A 22,534-nucleotide genomic window follows, 5' to 3' on the forward strand; every position below is an offset into this window, starting at 1 on the left:
GGGCCAGCTCTAGCAGAACTAGCATGTTGTGTGACTTTCCACACCGGGAATTACACTTCTCGGCAACTATGTTGATATACCTTTAGTTAATTCTAAACAATGTGCTGCCTTTCTCTATGGAGACTGAATAAAACTTAAGATTTTATAAAGAATGGCTTTGTGTCTTTATCTTACATAGTTTACAAATGCCTGGATACAAAAGGTCCTCCAACATATATCAAACTAACAGGTGTGTTTTTTCTTAATCTCTTCAGAATTTTTTTTTATGGGCACTCTAGTTTATAAATACCATGCAGAATTTGCCATGTGGTTGCTACTTGTTGCATAGGTAATTGTTACTGCCTGTGAAAGAAAAGGTTTAATGGTGTATTTTGTATAAAAATTGTACACCATATAATTATTTAGGTAGTCTAATGATTTAAAGGTCTAGTATTGTTGATTAAAAGATAATGTTCTCCAGTTGACAAATAAGGCTTTAGTTGTGTATAATTTACAGTTCTTTTGAGTGGATTTAAGAGCAGCTTAATTATTGGAAAATATTTTAGGTTAACTATTAGGCTTACTTCTGTTCATTGTTCTGTTATATAAAAAATTCTATTCAGTAACTTTTTTTTTCTGATTTAGTTGTAGTAAAACACTGGCACGTACTAAATGGGCTGCTTAAATGAATATTAAAATACTCAAAATTTTAAAAAAACCCAACTGAATACTCTTTAATTGTCGACTAGTATTCAAATGTAACTACCAAAGAACAAGACCAGTCTTCAAATTAATTTTAATTACTCCTAATTGATTATGATTATTTATTATTCATTCCTCTAGAAATAACACACATCTCAACTTTTTAAAAAGGAAGAATTTTCTTTCCTTTTTGGGAATGATTTCAAGATTATGTAATAAAGAAATATACCATTATAGAATAGTACACTGTGATATACAAATAGTTCACTAGTATGTTTTTTACATTTTAACTTCATCTTATTTCACGATCAAGGAAGCATCACTTTTTCGTTATGTTTGCTATTACTGCCAGTGTAATTCTGTTGCACTGTTTTACGTGATATGTTGAATGCTCTTATGCACGTTTTGAACTTGAAGTATATTTGAGAGGGTTTTCATAATCCAAAGAAAGTGGATATGAGGGCTGTTAAGTGATTAAAAATTGATTAATGGAACTATTTATAAATATTTTTGGCAGTTTTCTATATTTTTAAATGTAGGAGTGGAGCTGGGGTCTCCCTGGGCTCCAGCCCCCGTTGCCCGCCATCAGCAGAGCTGGGCTTAAGCCCCCATTGCCTAGAGAGCGCCTGAGCTGAGGATGCAGCTAATACCTCTCTCTCCACTCATTGGTATGCAACTAATATGTTAAGATTAATGCATTGATTTTGTTTTCAGTTAATTGCAGGTGATAGTGCTTCACAGTCCTAGTATATACAGTTCTCACAGCTGAGTTCTTTGCTTTTGTCAGTGTTAGTATTAAGGAAATATTTTATTCTTAAAATCTTAAATTAGGAGATTGTTTGATAACGTAGATGTTTTTATTGATATCTTGGAAACTTAAATTAGTAGTGTAAGCCTCAAGTTTTCTTTGAGGCATCCTGATCTTCAGTAGCATCTGAAAATGAGCAGGGAATGAGCAATGAAGAGAAAACTGGAAATTTTAATGTTGGTGCTTTTAGACCTGATTCTGCGAACAGCTGCCCCAGAATGGATTTCTGTGCTAGTGCTGTCCCCCATTGAAACATGAAACAGTGCACCAAGGTCTTTGTTGGTATGAAAAATGAATGTTAAAATCAGTGTAAGCAAAACTATGTGGTGTACAGGGAAACAATTACCTTAACTTTCAAACCTATTTGTATTTAAATCAGGGTGGATTGATTTAAATCAAGATTATCTAAATCATGGATTTAAATCACAATTTAAATTGCCAAGAAAAATTGATTTAAATCAAGCTTCTCACTGATTCATATTTCTTAAACCATGGTATAAATCTGATAACAAAAATGTTAATTTACAGGCAGTCCCCGAGTTACACGGATCCGACTTATGTCGGATCCGCAGTTACGAACGGGGCCCGTCTCCCTGGTCTCCAGCAGACCAGGGAGAGGAAGCAAAGCGGCGGAGCACGCGGGCAGCGGACAGCCCAGACGCGTCTGGGCTGTCCCGCTGCCCCTGTGCTCCGCGGCTTTGCTCCGGACGCCTGTGGTACAGCAGCTGGGGCGCTGCTGGTTGGTCCCGTAGCGCCACTCTGGGCGCTACTGGACCAACCCGGCAGCACCCCAGCTGCTCTGCCCCAGGCGTCCTGATTCAGCCACTGCTGGTCAGTTTCAGGTGTCCTGATTCAGCCACTCTGCCCCAGGCATCCCCAAGTCAGCCGCTGCTGAAACTGACCAGTGGCTGACTACAGGAAGCCCCTGCCCCGGGCTTCCTGGAATCAGCTGCTAATCAGTTTCAGCAGCAGCTGAATCTGGACGCCAGTTCCGATTTACATACAGATTCAACTTAAGAACAAACCTACAGTCCCTATCTTGTACGTAACCCGGGGACTGCCTGTACAGTTGAGTACAGCATTTTACAACCTCTAAGAGGGTGCACTTTGTGCAAGTATTTTAGATAATTTGATTTTTATTAACTTGAAAAATAGTATGTAATCCTTATTACCTGTGTTAAGCTGCAGATAAAGCAGCAGTACATTCGGAATGGTAAGAACAAAGTCACATACACAAACACAATAGCACTTATTTAAGATTTAGTTTAAATAAAATATATGTTTCATATGTGTTTTACATCTGCAGTTTCAGCCATTTCCAGGGTTGCTGGTTGTCATTACATTTTTTTCATTCTCACATTTTATTAACTTTAACAGATGAGCCCTCAGTAGGGATGTGACCAATTAGTCAAATATCCAATAAGCAAATGCTTATTGGATAGCCGACAGGCTAGTCAGCTAGTTACTTCCCTCGTCTTTTGCTGCAAGGCAGCAATGGGGAGAAGAGGAGGGGGTACTTCTAAATGGCAGCACCACGTGGAGCCTGGGGTCGGAGCCTGGGCTCCACATGGCAATACCGCTTTGAAAAGCTGCGGGACTGTCTCCAGGTTCTACATGGTGTTTCAAAGTGTCAGCCCTGGGACTCCTCCGTGGACCCCTGGCTCTGTACAGCACTACCACTTTGAAATGCTGCAAGGAGCCTGTCTCTGGGCTCCCAACAGTGTTTTGTTGCAGTAGCTCCACATGGAGTTCGGGGTCAGTGGACAATCCCCAGCAGACCCTAGACTCCACGCGGTGCTTTCTCTTGAAGTGCAGCCACAGCCCTAGGGCTGTGGCTACACTTCAAAGGCAGAGGCGCCCTATCGACTACTCAAATAGTCTATGCAAAATGCATTGACTATTCGGTTAGTCAATTACTCGCAATTTAACATCCTAGTTCTCTGAACACTAACTGTACAGTATTCTTAAAACTTGTACAACTGTGTCTCTTCTTCCTCACTCCCTCTGTCATTTTGATTCATGGACTGAAAGAAAAATAAAAGGCTTTTCTGCTTTCTCAGTTCCTGGTTGATTTCTTAGCTTTGTGTGTGAAATACAAAATGATGAAAATATTGTCTGTGCCTGCAGAGAAAGCTACTGCTGTGAAAAGTTGGCTTAGCAACTGAAGGAACTCTGTTTCAAGGTGTCTGGCTAATGATTCCCATCAGTTCAGGGGAGTGACTTGGTTCAAAACATCCTCAGTAAACATTTACTGATTATGATTCCGCTTCAGCCCTGAAATGTATTATAACTGAGGAGTGATTTTGAGATGCTCTTTGCATGGCAGCACCCGCATCTTCAGCAGTTAGACACATACTTGGTTTCTAGGGTTAAGAATGTACGCAAGAAAATGAGGTGGTGTAAGTGTTTGATCCATGCACTTTTTTATTGCCTGTAGGTTAACTTTCTGGTGAGTTGTTTGTCAGTGTCTTTCAAATGCTCTTCAGATTTTGACAGAATAAGCAATGCAGCAGCAATTTCTCAGAAGTTTGTTCAAGGCGATGGATAATAGGTTTCAGTACACTGGGTAGGGATATAATAATGTATGTGGTTAAATGATTAACCGATAAGCGAATGCTTATTGGTTAATGCTACTGGCTACATACAGACACCTCCCCCCAGCTCTGCATTTAAAGTACTTGGCAGTCTTTAGCTACCGTATTTTTCCGGCGTATAAGGCAACTGGGCGTATAAGACAACCCCCTAATTTTCTAGTTAAGATAGGTTTTCGTCTTATACTCACCGTATAAGACCATCCCCCCCTTAAGAGGCCAACCGGCAGCGCCCCAGCGCCTCTCCGCCTCCCTGGCTTTGCTCCCGGTGTCCCTGGTCTGCTGGAGACGGTCCCCAGCAGACCAGAGGCACCGGGAGCAAAGCCACAGCAGCGGCGGGGTCCCGCGCCTCTGAGGCTTTGCCAGAGCAAAGCCTCAGAAGCGCGGCACCCCGCCGCCGCTTCAGCTTTGCTCCCGGTGCTTCTGGTCTGCTGGGGACCGTCTCCAGCAGACCAGGGACACCGGGAGCAAAGCCTCTGAGGACACCGGCAGCAGGACAGCCGTGGTGCGCCTGGGATGCCCCACCGCCGGCTTCCCCCGCGGCTTCACAAAGCCGCGGAGGGGCCCCGCTGCCAGAGCCCCTCCGCGGCTTTGCTCCGCATCTTCCTGGTCTGCAGACCAGGGAGACGCAGAGCAGCTTTTCTTGCCCCGGAGTACGCGGGCGGCGGGACTGCGAGGTCCCGCAGTCTGTGTCCTCCAGGGCGAGAAAAGCCCCGGCGTATAAGACGACCCCCGATTTTTGGGGGATTTTTTTTAGCATAAAAAGTCATCTTATACGCCGGAAAATACGGTACAAGATGTATTAAACAGGTATGGCGCAATATGTTACTTAGAAGCATACTTGTATTTCTTTTTCAAAGGGTTTTTTTTTTTTTTTTTTTTTTAAATCTTTGCTATGTTTGCAGCATTGTCTGTGACAAAACTGTGCATGTGATCTTTTCTTTTAAAATATTCTGTCTGGGCTTTTCCCAATATATCTATTTCTGAAAGATAGGATGGCATATTTTCTGTTGTCACCCAGGCACATATTAATGGATCATTTTGTACATTGCTCCACCCATCAAGGCTTAAACTAGGAAATTTCCCCTCACTATTTCTTGAACATAGTTAAAGTTTCTTCTCATAGACTGTCTCTAGCAAGCTTCTACCAGTGTCTGCTGTACTAGGTGGAGTATAGCCTGGTCACAGGGACTCTACCATGTCAGTGCAAGTATTTATTAACAATGCAAAAAGGACAATTTGTGGCATAAACAAACTGAGCAATCTTTTCATCTATGATAGTGTTTCTCAAACTGTGCTCCGCGGAGCCAGAAACATCTCCAGAGGCTCTGCGAGTTTGACAAACTGGAAACATCGATAGGTACAACACATACAATCAGTGGACCGCTGGGGCACTGCATAAATTTTTGCGCATGTAGAGGGCTCCGGAGTCCAAAAAGTTTGAGAACTGCTGATCTATTTGCTGATCCTTATTATGAAACTATCCATGGTGTTAGTTTTATTGGATTATTTAAATCTTTTGACTACTACTGATATTCTGTCTGAAATAAATTTAGTTGCAGCTTTGCTGCTAAAAATACCCATGGATGACTCTGACATTGCTGCAGATAGACCAAGCCTCTTCCACTTACATATGATCCTGAAACAATTCAAAAGATATTGAATAGTCATTCTTCTCAGTTCTTGCTCCATTATTCACGTAATTATTTAATTTTTTTCCAGCAAGGATGCAGAGCCAATTGCAAGTTATCAAAAAAATTAATTTTGGAGCAAACCCAACTGAACTTGAGTTTTTGGGGAAAACTAGTATAGGATGGGGTTCCCTTGGAAAAGCTGAGTTATGCTGAGGTAAAATAGGAAATAGACTTAGGGCATCGCCATTATAATCGGTGGCCATGATATTTCAAAATAAGGGGTATATGTTATGTAATATGAAATGATAGTGCCAATTGGACTGTAGCTTTCTGTTAGGAATGTGGAAGGTTAACCTGTTAATCGCCTACACAGTAAATATTACCCTAAACAGGCAATGCTTACTGTTATCAACTAATCCAGTAGTTGGTGGTGTAGGTAACCATGTAACTGCTAAGATTTTCAGTGGTAATATGGTTACCTTTTTAACTGACTTTTTATATCCCTACTTTCTGCATTGTATATTTGGGTGATAGCTAACTAGGTTTAGAATCTAATTAAACAAGCTGTAAGGATTAACTAAGCTAAATTTTTCTAGCAACATCCAATGTGGTAAACAGCTTGCATTTACTTCTTAAATCACATTCTTCAATGCATAGTGTGCCTTGAAGAATGTGATTTAAATAAAAAAATATATATTTTTTTACTGAAATCATTAATTTTTATCCATCCTAGCGATGTTAGTGTGTAGACAATTACACGATTAACTGATAAGCCTGGGCTTATTGGTTAATCTTGTTGACTACCTGTACCCCTCCTTTCCCAATGCCAGTGTATCCGAGGCAACAAGGGGGGCGGGGCGAAGCAGGACCTGGTGTCTGAAGAGCTGGCTTAAAAGGCATGAGCAGTGGGTCTGGCCGCCCACCAGCATGCTGCTGTCTCTGAGGCAGCAGTGGGGAGGGGAGGTGGGAGCTGGCTTTCAGGCAGGCTCCCCCCACATGTGCTGGGTCCTCCCTGTCCCCCTTACCCTCAGTGCTGCCTCCTTAAAAGTTGCTTCTTCCCAAAACCAGCTCTTCAGTGCCACCTCTCCCCTGCCCCTCATGTTGCTGTCTCTATCAAAGGCAATAATGTGGGGGGCAGAGGAGGCTGTTTTGTTTCAGCAGTCCCTATGCATGCTGTTGCTACCCTGTGCTGCTACCACCCTGCGCTGCTGCCTCTGATATAGCAGTACAGGATGGCAGGCAGGAGCCAGTCTTCAAGAAGATGGTTTTTAAAACAGCTCCTCTCACAGACCAGCTCCCGCCTGCCACCCATGCTGCTGCTTCTGATGCCACCCATGCTGCTGCTTCTGATAGAGGCAGCTGTACAGTGCGGTAGGGGGCTCCTCAGAAATGGGGCTGGGAGTTCACTGACTAACAGCCTATCCTCTGGGGACTACCAGTCATGTATCTGCTAAAATTTCATGTGGGTACACAACTATTCAAATACACGCTCACTAACATCCCTTATCATCCTAATTTAATTTTGCTAAATTTGGCTGTGATAATCCAGTAGGCTCTGTCTGATTTAAATCCCATATTGACTGGCAGTTGATCAATGTTGGTGGCTTGGACATACTGTTGAAGAGGTAGCTCAGAGGAAAACAAGATTCAAATATTGGTGTGGCTAGTCTGGATTCTCTCTCATCACTCAGAGCCACACAAATTGTAGTTACTATGTGTACCCCCAGGTTAACTTGCTTTCCATGCAAATTTGTTGGAAAAGACTTCAGAGTTTGAAAATGAGTTCTGACACCAGAATTGGAGAGAGGCAGCAGCAGCGGGAGGGGGGGGGGGACAACTAGTGGAGTGGTGACTTGACTATCTGATAAGATTATTGGGTAGTCAACTAGTTGCTTACATTCCTACCTGTGTTCCAGCAAAATCCCTCATCGGGGACCCATTAGGTCTTTAGGGTGCTGGACAAGGGAGGTCCAGCCTGTATTTGATATGTACGAAGGCTAAGGTGCTACATCTTTGGAGTGATAGTTTCCTCTTTTAGTTTCTTGAGAGCTTCAGAATTCAAAATTACGTAATGAAATTCATTGTGATACATTCCAAGATTTTTAGATTTACCAGCAAATAATTTTGGCATGGAAATCTGGCATGAGTTTCCTGCAATGCTAAGTCAAGTTTTTGTAAAATCTATGATCCATAATACTCTGTTTATAATGGACAAAATTCAAATACTTGTATTATTCCTCATCTGACCAATTTGTTTTCTTGGAGCTACTTGTACAGTGAAGCATGTTCAGCATGACTAAAGGTGATGGAATTCAGCCTAGAGATGAAAAACTGATAGAGGTTGATTATTAAATCTCTATCAACCATCTTTGTGGCCTAAAATTGGTTTGTGGCACATACAGGCTGGATTATTAAGAGAACAAAAGTGTTAGATTTAATCATAGTTAATACTGTGTACCTCTACAAATATCTTGGAGATTGAAGAAACTTGTACTACTTGGATTCTGAGAGCTTGACCTTACTATATGGGAGAGTTAATGAAGTAATGGTTTTGGGCAGAATAGGTTTAAATTAAGTATCGAGTAATTCGCTCATGTAATAGTCAATGCATTTGTACGTTGACTGTTTGATTGATTGATAGGGTGGTGCTGCCCCTTTGAAACACCATGGCAGGGTTTCAAAGGGCCAGCACCACATGGAGCCTGGGATCAGCTGGGGACTCTCCAGCTGATCCTGGGCTCCACATGCTGCTGCTGCTGCTTTGAAATGCTGCAGTGGCGTTTCAAAGGGTGCAGCATTGCACTGAGCTCAGAATTAGCTGTGTGGCACTACTGCTTTGAAGTACCGTCTTCTTCCCCTCTCCCCTTGCTGCCTCTGTCTGTTAAAGGCAGTAAGAGATGGGGGAGGGGGGAGTGACTAGTTGACTATCAGATAAGCATTTGCTTATTGGATAGTCAACTAGTCCTTAATTTCCCTAGTTTAAATTGGAAATATGTAAATGATCTAGTCAAGTTAAAACTTTCCCATCTATACCTGTGACTCTGAAGGCCATGTATTGGTTGAAATTATATGGCTATTAGCTTGCACATTTTAAATATTATCACTTGGATGTTCTGTTTGGTCCTTCCTCTTTGTAGCCTATAATCCATGGCTACTCAACACGCAGCCCATGGGCCGCATTTGGCCCATGGCCTTTTGTTTGCAGACCGTGATGTGGTTTGGATTTACATGGGGCTCAAAACTTGGCCCATGCGTGGGATCCTTTGAACATGGCCTCCACTAGGAGCATGGTCCCCAATGGCAAGTCAATATAATGGTCTTCTGTTGATATGCGTTTTAGTAGTTAAATTCTTGGACTGTAGTTGCTAATTAAAAGTGCTGTCATATGGGTGGAAATAGGTAAATATTGCATTTTATTTATACCAGCAGAACTGACTTAAATGGGGCCTGCATGTTGTGTAGTCTTGCCTTAATCTTTGTATTCATGCCTGTTAGCTTCTTTCACACTATTTGCATATACATGCAACCACACTTAAGCTGTAGCCTTCGTCATGTGCTGTGAGTATCATTGTGGCCCCCAGGGCTTCCAAAGTTGAGTAGCCCTGCTATAATCTATTTCATCTGTAGATTAATCCATACAGAAATCCTGGAAAGTATTTAGCTTGGTTAATATAGTTGTATAGACTGAGAGAATAGTAGCTTTTGATGGTTGGGATATTTTTTTTCTTGGGACATGAATAGGTGTTGAGAATAATGGCATCGTGATTCTGTGGATGAATATTCTCAAATGCGTTTTCTGGAGTAGCACTGAATGTTGTGGAGCCACCTTCCACCCCACCACCACACTGCCTACGTGGTAAGTCTGAATGTCTCGCATTCTCCTCCCCCTTCATGCTGCCTCCTGCAGAGGTAACCATGGAGGGCAGGAGCCAGTGCACGAGCTGCTGCCTCTATCATAATTGGAGGCAGGGGAGGCTGCCATGGAGCAGCTGCTATTTGTAGTGGACCCGGGCTCGCTGTGGACGAAGGCTGTATCCACAGTCTGCTCTGCTGCAGCGTCTCCTGCGCGCACGCGCATCCCCTCCCCCCCATGCTGCTGCCTTTAGTAGACGTAGCAGCATGGGGGGCAGGCAGGTGGGTCCACAGAGCCGGTGCTCAAGGGGAAGATGGCTTGTAAACTTAGTTGATAGCTGAACATGCCTAAGGTCAAATACTTGAATATGTTCTTGAGATGGAGAAATACTATTTTAATAGAAAGGTTTGCTATTAGTTATGACGTAGCAAAATGAGAAATGTTAATTTGATTTTGCATAGGTTGCTAGTGTATATTCGTAGTCTTTTATATTTATATATTGTAGTGTCTTGGAACAGTGGTTTTTCATAAGTTAACTTCTTAGTGTAGGATGCACCATAAGCATTTTTGAGCAAACGTTTAGTTCTGGATGTTAAAATGTGATTATTTGGCTAATCGTATAGTCAATACAGATTGTATCGACTGTATGATTAGTCAATAAGCGCTGCTGTGCAGAGTCACAGCAGAAGTAGCTCCAGGAGCTGGCTCTGGAGCCACCTGTGCCTCTGCTCTGAAGGCTGCGAACAGAGGCTGCTCTGGCACCATCCCCTGTTTGCGGCAGCTAGGGCTGGTCACGGACAGGGGTTACTTGGTGGTAATAGCCCCTGTCTGTACGGGGCCCAGCTCCCCATTGGGGCCCCTGTGGATAGGGGCTGCTTCCCAGCAGTGTTCTCTAGTCCTGCACCCCCCTCAGCTGCCTCTGATAGAGGCTGGGGGAGGGGCAGGCAGTACCCTGGAGACTGCTGGGGGAATCAGCTTTTTAAGCAGCTCCCCCCAGCACTGGCTCCTATTTTCTTGTATTTCACTCCCCTCCCCCCCCCCCCCCCCAACTCCCTCTGCCTCTCATGGTGAGCGAGGACTGTTTTAGTCCCTGCTCACCCAGTGCTCCCTGTGGCACTTCTGCTTTTGAAATGTACAAGAGCCCTGGAGGCTCTTGTATACAGGCAGTCCCCAGGTTACGTACAAGATAGGGACTGTAGGTTTGTTCTTAAGTTGAATCTGTATGTAAGTTGGAACTGGAGTCAGCCGCTGCTGAAACTGATCAGTTTCAACCGCGGCTGAATCTGGACGCCAGTTCTGACTTACATACAGATTCAATTTAAGAAACCCAGGCATCCCCAAGTCAGCTGCTGCTGAAACTGATCAGCGGCTGATTCCAGGAAGCCTGGGGCAGAGCAGCTGGGGTGCTGCTGGGTTGCTCCAGTAGCGCAGCTCCTGGGCGCTACTGGAGCAACCCAGCAGCACCCCAGCTGCTCTGCCCCAGGCGTCCTGATTCAGCCGCTGCTGAAACTGACCAGCAGCGGCTGAATCAGGATGCCTGGGGCAGAGCAGCTGGGGTGCTGCCGGGTTGGTCTGGAGCAGTGCTGCGGGACCAGCCCGGCAGCCCCCAGCTGCTCTACCCCAGGGGTAGGCAAGAAAAGCCTGGTCTGCTGGGGAGGGGGCACTAGCTTCACCCCCTTCTCCCCAGCAGACCAGGGAGACGGGGGTGGCGGGACCGCCCAAGTCCTCCATGGCTTTGCTCCGTCTCCCTGGTCTGTTGGTCGGGAGACGGGGAGCAAAGCCGAGGAGCACGCACGCAGGGGGACAGCTCAAGCGCGCCCGGGCTGTCCCGCTGCGGGCGTGCTCCAAGGCTTTGCTCCCCATCTCCCTGGTCTGCTGGTCGGGAGACGGGGAGCAAAGCCGAGGAGCACGCACGCAGGGGGACAGCTCAAGCGCGCCCGGGCTGTCCCGCTGCGGGTGTGCTCCAAGGCTTTGCTCCCCGTCTCCCAACCAGCAGACCAGTGAGACGGGGAGCAGCTTTTCTCGCCCCGGAGGACGGGGGCAGCGGACCACGGCGCATCTGGGCATCCCGCCGCTCCCGTCCTCCGGGGCGAGAGAGTCCCGTTTGTAACTGCGGATCGGACGTAAGTCGGAACCGCGTAACTCGGGGACTGCCTGTATTGCTGAAGCATTGGGGGCTGAAGCAGTTCCAGCGCACGCTGTTTTCCCACTGCTCCGCATGGAGACAGAGTTTTCCCTAGCACTGGCTCCTGCTCCTTTCCCCCTTGCTGCCTCTCTCTGATAGAGGCAGCAAGCAGGGGAAGCAACTAATTGTGGCTACTCAACTATCTGGTAAGCATTTGTTTATCAGATAGTCGACTAGTCCCTAACAAGCCCTATCCACAATGTCTCCAAGATCTCTCAATGGTAATATTGATCTAAATTAGCTATTCTGTATGTGTAGGTTGTTTTCTGATTTGCATTACTCTGAATTTATCAACAGCGAATTTCATCTGCTATTTTGTTGCCTAGACTCCCTGTTTTGTAAGATCCCTTTGTAACTCTTTGCAGTCAGCTTAAAGCTGAACTTCCTTGAGTAATTTTGTATCCTCTCCAGTTTTTGCTGCTTTACTGCTATGTTTTTTCTTGATCATTTATAAATGTTAAAGAGCACTAGTCACATTACAGTTGCTCCATGGGGGTACATCATGATGTACTTTTCTCCACTTGGAGAAGTGATAATTTCTTCCTACCCTCTGTTTCCTATCTTTTAACTTGTGACTTATTCATCAGAGGACCTTTCCTCAGATCCCATGATAAGCTACTTTGCTTAAAAGCCTTTGAAGGACTTTGTTAAAGACTTTCTGAAAATATTACGTATACGATCTTCACTAGATCACCTTTGTCTACATGTTTGCCTCCCTTCAGAGAATTTTAATTGTTGAGGCATGATTTCCCGTAACAGAAACAATGTTTCCATTTTATTTATGGTTGTGCTCTTTGGGTCCCCTTCTTTTTTTAAATTTTTGGCATACATTTAGTTTGAACCCTGATTATGGTTTATTACATTTCTTTGCAGCTTTCAGGTATTTTACCTTTGTGACTGTACTTTTTCAATTTCAATTAAACTAGCATTGTCATTTTAATGTAGTATCCTTTTTAAAATTAAATGCTGCAATGCTGGGCTTCTTTGGTGTTCTCTATCTTCTGAGGATGTTAAACTTAATTATAATACAGTCGTTAATTACCAACTGGTTCAGTTATATTCACTTCTTGGACTAGATACCTATGCTCCATTTGGGAATAAATCAAGAATTACCTCTTTCCTTGTGGGTTCTAGGAGTAGTTGCTCTAAAACAGTCAACTTCTTTGAAAGTAGATGCTTATGTTCTTTCCCCAGATGTTATGTATGGCATTGAGATAAATGTATCAATCAGGAGCAGTTCAGAAAGAATAGTTGAATACTTGCCCCCAAAATGGGGAAATGAGTGAAGTCCAAATTACACCATAGAGAGAGACTTTCATAATCATTCTAGGATACTGTAAATTCTCATCTGGTGAATGTTGCATATTTACAGCATCAGACATACTGAGGATAGAATGCCACCTCAACCATTCTCTCAAGTGATAGATTGCATTATTTGTGTTAGGGATTTAAAATCCCATTTAATTAACTGGTTAAACATTAAACTCAACTGGTTAACTGATGAGACCGGGCAGGTGGGGGGGGGGCCTGCTCCAGCTCTAGCTGGCTTCTTTGAGCCTTGCATGGGGCTGCTGGCTCCTACCCAGGTGGGTCCAGCAGAATCACTGATGCTTTCAGAAACTGCTGTCACTTCCACAACGAACTGCTGCTTCTGATCCCATGTGTGGATGCCAGCTCGCAACCTGTGAGAGTGCCTGGCAGAGTTGGAGCAGCCTGCAGACTGCTTCCTGTGTACTGGTTAACTGTTACCTGTTAAGGGTGATGCTTACTGGTTAATGCTTAACATCCCTATTTGTGTAGGGCTGCTAGTCCCTGCGTACCTGATATATGTACATTAGTATCTTAAAGTAGAATGTTGCTGACTAGTACTTAGTGCCTATTTTAGGATCTTGCTGATGGCTTAAAGAAGCTTTTAATTTGGAATGTTTTGTGTAATTTAAAACTGCATAATATTTTTATTTTTTGAAATAGATTTATGATTGTGAATGCTGTGGATGTGGAGGAGTATAACACTTTTTCCTCAAAGTTTTTGTTGTCTTGGTTCTGCAGTTGTTTTTTTCTAGTGAATGCTAGTGGTTTTGTTCAACTGTGAATGTTTCGGGTAGATTAATTATCTGAATTTGCAACCAGTGTTTTTGTATCTAAGACATTCAGTGTGCTCTGGGATTAGTTGGCTGAACAGTATTTCTCCTACCTCCCTATACCCCTACCCCAAACATTTTCTGGAAAGCCTCTCATAGCTTTCATGAATTTATTGCTTGTTTGTCATGTTTAATAATTAATGTATTTTGAACTGTTAAACTTAATTCTGTTTAGTAATGAAGTGGTTTGGCCATTTCTCTTCATCTTGATTAAAACTTTTAATTCTAGTATTTTGTTAAACTTGTAAATTATGCAAAATTGTATTTTCCAAATTCTTCCTTAACATGAATATTCAGATATTTATCCAAACATAATTGCTATGGGTTTTCCTGCAGAGAGACTTGAAGGAGTATACCGAAACAACATTGATGATGTAGTAAGGTAAGATTTATATTTTGCGGAAGCTCTCAATTATTTACTTATCTGTGTGTCTTTCTTTTTTGTCAAGTATCAGAGGGGTAGCAGTGTTAGTCTGAATCTGCAAAAGCGACGAGGAGTCCTGTGGCACCTTATAGACTAACTGAAGTGTAGGAGCATAAGCTTTCGTGGGCAAAAACCCACTTCGTCAGATGCATGCATCTGACGAAGTGGGTCTTTGCCCACGAAAGCTTATGCTCCTACACTTCAGTTAGTCTATAAGGTGCCACAGGACTCCTCGTCGCTTTCTTTTTTGTGTGTGTTTTTGCAATACTGTTCAAACTATAGTTCAGACTTCAATGTCTGTTATGAGTAGATAGGGTAGAGCAGTGTTTCTCAACTTTTTATAAAGTACCCCTTTAAAAAAAAAAAAAAGTATCCCCAGTGCCTACAGTTTTCAGACACCATTTTTTTTCTATCATTCCAGCACACTTGTTTAAACAATCATAGCTGGGCAGGCGATGAAATTTTTGGGTGTTAAAAAGTACAAAAATAATAAAGCGCTGTAAAACTTAAAACAACTTCCGTTTTCTCCCCATTTCAGTTGTGTTGACATACCCCCCCTCCCCCCAGACTTCTCTCAAGTACCCCTAAGGCTACTCGTGCTACTGGTTGAGAAACACGGGGATAGAATACACACGATCTTCTGCTTAGATATACTTGATGTGGGTAAAGTTTTGTGTAAAAGTGGTTTTTGGTTCTGTTACTATAAAATTAAATGTATTTCTAGGGATTTATTCCTGGCTCTCTTTTATGTACACATTAGATATATTCAATCAGGTTTTTAGATGCTACAATAACCTGGGTTAGTTGTGTTAAAATGAAAAAGGTTCTTCAAGTGTGAATCAGTGACTTCAGTATCCACAATAGCAAGATTTTCATCAGCTGGATGTTGCAGAAGAGATGTTTCTGTAGCTATCTTACTTAGATGAGTACAGGCAGTCCCCGGGTTACGTACAAGATAGGGACTGTAGGTTTGTTCTTAAGTTGAATCTGTATGTAAGTCGGAACTGGCGTCCAGATTCAGACACTGCTGAAACTGACCGCCAGTTCTGACTTACATACAGAATCAACTTAAGAACCCCAGGCGTCCCCAAGTCAGCTGTTGCTGAAACTGATCAGCAGCTGATTCCAGGAAGCCCGGGGCAGAGCAACTCTGCCTCGGGCTTCCTGTAGTCAGCGCTGGTCAGTTTCAGCAGAAGCTGACTTGGGGACGCCTGGGGCAGAGCAGCTGGGGTGCTACTGGACCAACCCAGCAGCACCCCATCTGCTCTGCCCCAGACGTCCTGATTCAGCCGCTGCTGAAACTGACCAGCAGCGGCTGAATCAGGACCTGGGGCAGAGCAGCTGGGGTGCTGCCGGGTTGGTCCAGTAGTGCCCACGGGCGCTGCAGGACCAATCGGCAGCGCCCCAGCTGCTCTGCCCCAGAGTCCAAAACAAAAGCCTGGTCTGCTGGGGGGGGGGGGCACACTAGCTGCGCCCCCCCCCCCCCCCCCAGCAGACCAGGGACACGGGGAGCAGAGCCGCAGCGGGACCCCGCCACGGCTGCGGCTTCAATCTGGGTGCCTGTGGTCTGCTGGGGACCGTCCCCAGCGGACCACAGGCACCCAGACTGGAGCGGCAGCAGCGGCGATTCCCCGCGCCTCTGAGGCTTTGCTCTGGCAAAGCCTCAGAGGCGCGGGACCCCCCCGCGGCTGCGGTTTCAGTCAGGGTGCCTGTGGTCTGCTGGGGACCGTCCCCAGCGGACCACAGGCACCCAGACTGGAGCGGCAGCAGCGGCGGTTCCCCGCGCCTCTGAGGCTTTGCTCTGGCAAAGCCTCAGAGGCGCGGGACCCCCCGCGGCTGCGGCTTCAGTCCGGGTGCCTGTGGTCTGCTGGGGACCGTCCCCAGCAGACCACAGGCACCGGGTCTCAAGGGGCAGCAGCAGCGGTTCCTGCGCTTCTGAGGCTTTGCTCTGGCAAAGCCTCAGAAGCGCGGGAACCCGCCCGGTGCCCCTGGTCTGCTGGAGACGGTCTCCAGCAGACCAGGGGCACCGGAGCAGCTTACGAACGGGGCTTTCTCGCCCCGACTTCCGGGGCGAGAAAGCTCCGTTCGTAAGTGCGGATCCGACATAAGTCGGATCCGCGTAAGTCGGGGACTGCCTGTACATAAATGTAAAGATAAGTGAATATTAATTTCAGGTAGTGAACCATAAAGCAGTTTCTGGATGAACTATTTGAATCTTGTGTAAAACATAATTAACAGAGGAGGAATAAAATTGGGCTTTAAGCTCTTTATTACAACATAATGATACATTTTTTTATGTAGTAATATCAAGCAGCAAATTTTCAAAAAACCACGTTAGATGCTCTGAAAGACTGGGTGAGCCTTTCAAGAGTGCTTAAATGACTTATTCAAAAATATCATGTTTTATCTCAGAGTTTTCCAGAGGAGCTAACCTTAAATTTCTAATGTCAAGTACCAAAGGGAAAAATGTGCCAGATACGCAAGTGCGTTAAGAGTTCAAGTACTATTTAAAAGTTGATGGAACTCATGTTCATAAGTCACTTCAGGTGCTTTTGAAAATTATACTCTGTGGCAACTGGAGGACGAGTGAAATTATGATCTTTCAAGAATTAAAGCTAAGGAATTGAAAGGGAAGCACAATTAGTTACTGAGAACACTTTATTTTCTTTAACTCAAAAAAAAAACATTTAAAATGTCTTCATTAAAAAGTTTCAGATGGTTTCACATGCAGCACGTCACTCCCAAGTACTAGTTAACAGTACCTAGTAAGCCACACCTGGTAAAGATGATGCTTACTGGCTACACATTCACATCCCTAAACCTGTTGTACACCGCCTGATGTACATCTTTTCCTCATTTCTATTGGTTCACAAGGTGCTCCTCAAGCTCTGCCGAGATGGGGAAATATTATCCTGATAGCCTCAGCCTGGGCTTGTCAGCACTGGTACCCCATGTCCTTGGAGTTGTTGGTACAATCGCCTATCCCGCTTCCTCTGACCCTGGACAGTATCACACAGGACCACAGGCATCTTTGCCACCCAGACCTCTGCTCCCTTCACCTCACAGAATGGTGGCTTTGTGGCTAAACGTAGCCAAGCTGGCTTGCTTAGAACAGTTCTGACAAGTCCTCTTTAGTAGCAGAAAGCCCTCTGAGGTTCATACTTGCCATATGGATGTGTTTCTCACATTGGTGCCTGCAGCATGACCTGACCTATTTGTCTACCTCCATTCCTCAGGTGCTGGAGTATCTGGTGTCCCTGAAGTAGCAAGGTTTAGTGACTTCATTGCTTAAAATGCATATGGTGGCCATCTCTGCTTTCCACTCGGGGAAGGCCAACGGTTTTGATGTTTCAAGCCCCCTGGTAGGGACAGACTTCACCTTATGGCTCAGCACTCTGTCCCTGTTTGTGACCTTAATGTGGCTTTCTCAGTGCTCATGGGTCGGATCTTTGAGCCTCTGGCCGCATACTCCCTGCTTTACCTCTCATGGAAGGTGGCTTTTCTGGTTGCAATCCCCTCCGCTCGATGTGTGTTGGAGTTTTGTGCCCTGTTGTCAGAACCCCCATACATAGCTTTTCACAAAGTCCAGCTTCATCCTTACTAAGCTTTTCTTCCAAAAGTGGTTTCCAGCTTCAATACCGGGCAGGACTTTTTTCTCCCTGTGTTCTACCCTAAGCACCACTATAGACTGCATTCCCTTGATGTGAGGCACCTTCTACATTGCCTGGACCAAGTCCTGTAAGTCCTCGCACCTGTTCATGGCAGTGGCATATTGTGAAGAGACACTCACTTTGTCACAAAGTATCGATTCCTGGATCACAGCGTGTATCCATGTCTTATTATCTGACGAAGGTCTCCCCATCACCTCTCATGGCGCATTCCTTGCGAGCGCAGGTCTCTTCAGCAGCTTTTTTGGCTTATACTATTTCAGGAGATCTATAGGGCTGAAACTTGGTCTTATGTACATACCTTCACAATCCACTATGTCACCATGCAACAATCCAGAAAAAAATGCAGATTTTGGTATTGTAGTTGTCACATCAGTCATGCGCTGATTCTGAGCTCTCCTCCTGCGTAAAGCTTGTGAATCACTAAATTGGAATAGATGTGAACAAGCACTCAGATTTCAAAAAATGGTTACTCACCTTCATAACTGTCGTCCTGAGATGTGTTGCTCATATTTATTCCATGCCCACCTTTCTTCCTTCTTGCTGGATAGTCCAGTAGTGGGGAACTGAGGGCAGTTGGGTCAGCAGAGTTATATAAAGGGCATCGCACTAGTGCCATTCTAGGGGGCTCCACAGCTGACCCAACAGATTGTAGCTAGGATAAAACTTTCTGCCAACAGTGCATGAAGTCCATGCATACCTAATTGGAATAGATACGAGCAACCCATTTTGAACAACTGTTATGAAGGAAGTGAAGTAACTTACCATTACTCTACATCTTTAAGAATAGAAGCTGTTACTTTTAAGTTTCTTGTAGTGCTGCCTAGAGGCTTTTTAATTTTGTGAATTTAGTGCTTAGGTTAAGTCTTATTTGATAGGAAACTCATCCACAAAGTCATTAATTTATGACGGAAACAGTGCCAGCTTCTCCCTCTTTGTCGCCCAACTCTAACCTCGTGTGGTCATCTCTAGGGATCAATGCCTGTTGATTAAGTTCTCCTCCCTCGAAACTGTATACAAAAGTGCCAGTTGTAGCAGTCATCTAAAATATTTTTCTGTAGGTGAAATCGCAGTCTAGGATTCACTGCTGTACTCACATCTGTTCTTATTTTAACGCATCGGTTTAACCACAGAGGTGGTTCTGGAGTATTATGACTGATAACTAGAGCTTGTTTTTGCTTGAGCTTTCCAGGATTTTAGCAGCTCATGTTTCTTTTCAATTTGAACAGCATGTTCTGCCATGGCTTATTTAATTCTTTCTGGCTGATGTGCAAACACACTTTGTTGATAAGTGTGAACACTTGTATGCTGTTTCTTATTGAACATTGTCAGGTGACACATCATATATAACCATGGAACTTTTGGTGTATCATGGTTATAGTTTAGTTCTTAGAACTGCTGCATGAAGTGTGTAGAAAAGAGACTTTTCTCTTCTACCTTAATGGTGTTTGGACAGAGGCATTAGCTGACCAGAAAAAAAACCAAGGAAAACTTGATGATCCTACTTACATTTTCTGAGGTATCACTTAAAATTTCATGGGTTCTGTTCCTCACTTTGCTGTGGACCTTCTTTGTTCCTGTGGTAAATGAAGGACACTTAAAGGGAAACTGGATTAAAGTTAGACTTTATTAGAATTTTTACAAAATCTAAGATTAATAGGAAAAAATACCACTATTACTTTAAAAATAGATCAGAATTTCCCTTTAGGTTTTACAGCTCAAGTATGTCAAAGTTATGCTTGTGCACAAGATCAAAATGAAATAGGAAACAGTGAAATAAACTAGTCCACCGAAACTGCAGTTTGTGAGAATATTAATTTTATTTTTAAATTTCCAGTTTCATTTATTTATGGTGGCTTCTGCAATATAGATAAAACATGTAACACCTCCCCCCCCCCCCATAAGCAATTAAAAAGCTAGTCTTGTTCTGACAATGTGTCTTTAACTTCTGTAACTTGTGATCTTTAAAAGAAATGTACCCTGCAATGTAATTAAACCAGTTTGAAGGACTTCGACATATTGATTGTATCACATTATAAAAACATGATTGTCTAAGATTGGCGCTCACTTGAATCAGTGTAAGTATCAAATTTATCCCACAGTATGGTTATCTTCATGCTATCTGAAACTTTAGTAAAATTGTAGAGGATTATATTGCAAAATGGTCACTAGAGTTTTAGCACAGGAAAAAAGTTCATCTAGTTTGAGAGAGTGACTGATTAATGCTGGTTCACATACTTAGAAAATAACTTGCTTCCTCCTTTTCTCTATGCCCAAAGAACTAATTGGGTTTCTTTAGGCAGTGTGTTAAAGGTTAATAATGGCTATTTAGATCCATTTTGGAAGTTTTTTTTAATTGCAGTGATAGAATGAGGATAATCAATGGGGACACAGTGATACCAGTGTAGAAAATATTTTGGAGGGACAGAATAGTGGTCCTTGTGCTAGTGGAAGAGTAGCACTGTATGTGAACAGAGTATAGTCCAGGAGTCAGCAAACTTTGCCAAGTGGTGTGTCAAGATTTAACCTCTGCTTTGTGCCACGCCACTCTCCACCATGAAAGCTCCACGGGAGCTTTCTCCACCATGCACCCCACTTGGTCTCCTGCCCCTGGGCTGTATTCTGGCTTTTCCTGTGAGGAGGGGAGGAGCAACGCACACATGCATTTCCCTGGAAGTGGCGTGGAGCCATGGAGCTTCTGCCAGTCCTGCAGGAAGCCAGTGCTGGATTGCCAGCACAGGCCAAGGTCAGGATGGCTCAGGGGATAGTTCAGGTAAATGGGCATGGCGGATGACCCTGGGGTGCCCAGCGCTGCTGGAGTGGCATCCCATGTGGGTGCGGTCCACGGCGCCTTGGCCTTCTTGCCAGGATGTAGGAGCAAGCTGGATGTGTTGGGTCTTGGCGGGGGAAGGGTGAGGGGGATTGGGGTGAAGGGTCCTGGGCATGAGGGGGAACACTTACCTGGCTTTGGGCCCCTGTTGCTCCCATTGGCTGGACAGTGGCAGTAGTGGGGAAAGCCTGCAGCCAGTGTGGGGGGGAGGCAGGGAGTTGGTAAAGCAAGCGCCAACCTTCCCTGCCAGACAGGTTCACAGAGGGAGGCCGAAGAAGCAGGTTCATGCTGAGAGAACAGCGCACGGAGCTGTTTGCTCTGCCTCTCCCCATGAGCTTGGTGCGCATACCTCACACATAACAGGGAGCAGCTGGAATGAGGCATTCCCACTCATGTCCCCACTGTCATTTGCCCCACCCCACCCCTGTGCAGGCTGAGTGCAGGTGGAGGTGGTGTCCGACTAGTGACAGTGTAGGAGGGAGACTCCCTGCACCCTAGGACGAGTGCAGCTGCCAGCCACAAGGGAGGCAGTGGCCACCTCCTCCTGCATGCTGAAGTTCCGAGCAGGCTGCCTTCCCTTTCTTTCCCCTCAAGGGCGCACAAGGAGAAGGGGCATAAGGAACAGCTTGTAGCGTATGTGTGTTACTCAGAGCCACCATAAATAAGTGCTGGTGACTGACTCTCTTTGAGGGAGAGGAGGAAGGCAAGGAGCATGGCTTGAGCCTTTTCAGAGTCTGTAGCTCCACCTCCTGTGACTGGCCAGTCACTCTGCCTTAGCTGAGTGCAACTGCTCAGAACATTTGAAAGGGCCCGGTGAGCAGGAGCCGGAGCTTGTTTTTGCATCTCACAGCAAAGGTGGGGGAGAGGGGGGGAGGGAGCTGAGCTTAAGCTGTGGACTGCGTGTTAAGAATGCTAACTAATGAGTAATGTACTAGTTGAGTAGTTGATGGAATTTTCATCAGCTACTGGACTAGTTGATAGGCACTTGCGCATTTCTTCTTTGAAATGTACAAGAGCCCCAACAGGAACTCCACATGCAGCCCAGGGCCTGCAGGAAGTCCTGCTGGCTCCAGGAGGGCACTTACCCTTTGAAATGCACAAGAGTCCCCCCTCCCCCCAGGGGCTGTTATCACTTAGAGATCTTGGAGTCGGTGTGACTAGTTCTCTGAAAACATCCACTCAATGTACAGTGGCAGTGAGAAAAGTTAATGTTAGAATAATTAGGAAAAGGGTAGATAAATAAGACTGAAAATGTATTGCTTCTGTATACATCCATGGTATGCCCACATCTGGTCACATCATCTCAAAAAGGTATATTGTTGGAAAAGATACAAAAAAGGACATTAAAAACTACTAAAGGAATGAAACAGCTTTTATGAGGCAAGATTAGTAAAACTGTTCAGCTTGGAAAAGAGATAGCTAAGGGGGGCTATGAGAGGTCTGTAAAATCATGAATGGTGTGGAGAAAGTGAACAAGTAGGTGTTTTACTCCTTCAGTTAATAGGCAGCAGGTTTGAAACACAAACTAAGGGAAGTATTTCTTCATACAGTGCATAATTGATTTGTGGAACTCCTTGTGTGAGAATGTTGTGAAGGAGACTAATGGGGTTAGAAAAGAACTAGATAAATTCATGGAGTATGGGTCATCAGAGAGAATTAGCCAAGATGAAGAGGAATGCCAAACTATGCTCTGAAGTGTACCTACCTTCTGCTTCTGCC

The 22,534-nt window shown here is 44.6% G+C and overlaps 1 protein-coding gene across 2 annotated transcripts in view; it reads left to right on the forward strand.

The window, feature by feature from the left end:
• PTEN (phosphatase and tensin homolog) overlaps positions 1-22,534 on the forward strand; it is a 90,862-nt gene that overhangs the window by 14,952 nt on the left and 53,376 nt on the right. For both annotated transcript variants that reach the window (XM_014572722.3, XM_075935083.1), the window contains one exon: positions 14,191-14,275. In XM_014572722.3, coding sequence (XP_014428208.2) covers positions 14,191-14,275 — 85 coding nt within the window. Of the gene's footprint in view, positions 1-14,190; positions 14,276-22,534 lie in introns of those variants that run through there.

This window comes from Pelodiscus sinensis, chromosome 8 (genome assembly GCF_049634645.1).
Source record: "Pelodiscus sinensis isolate JC-2024 chromosome 8, ASM4963464v1, whole genome shotgun sequence".
In the NCBI taxonomy this organism is placed as follows: Eukaryota; Metazoa; Chordata; order Testudines; family Trionychidae; genus Pelodiscus; species Pelodiscus sinensis.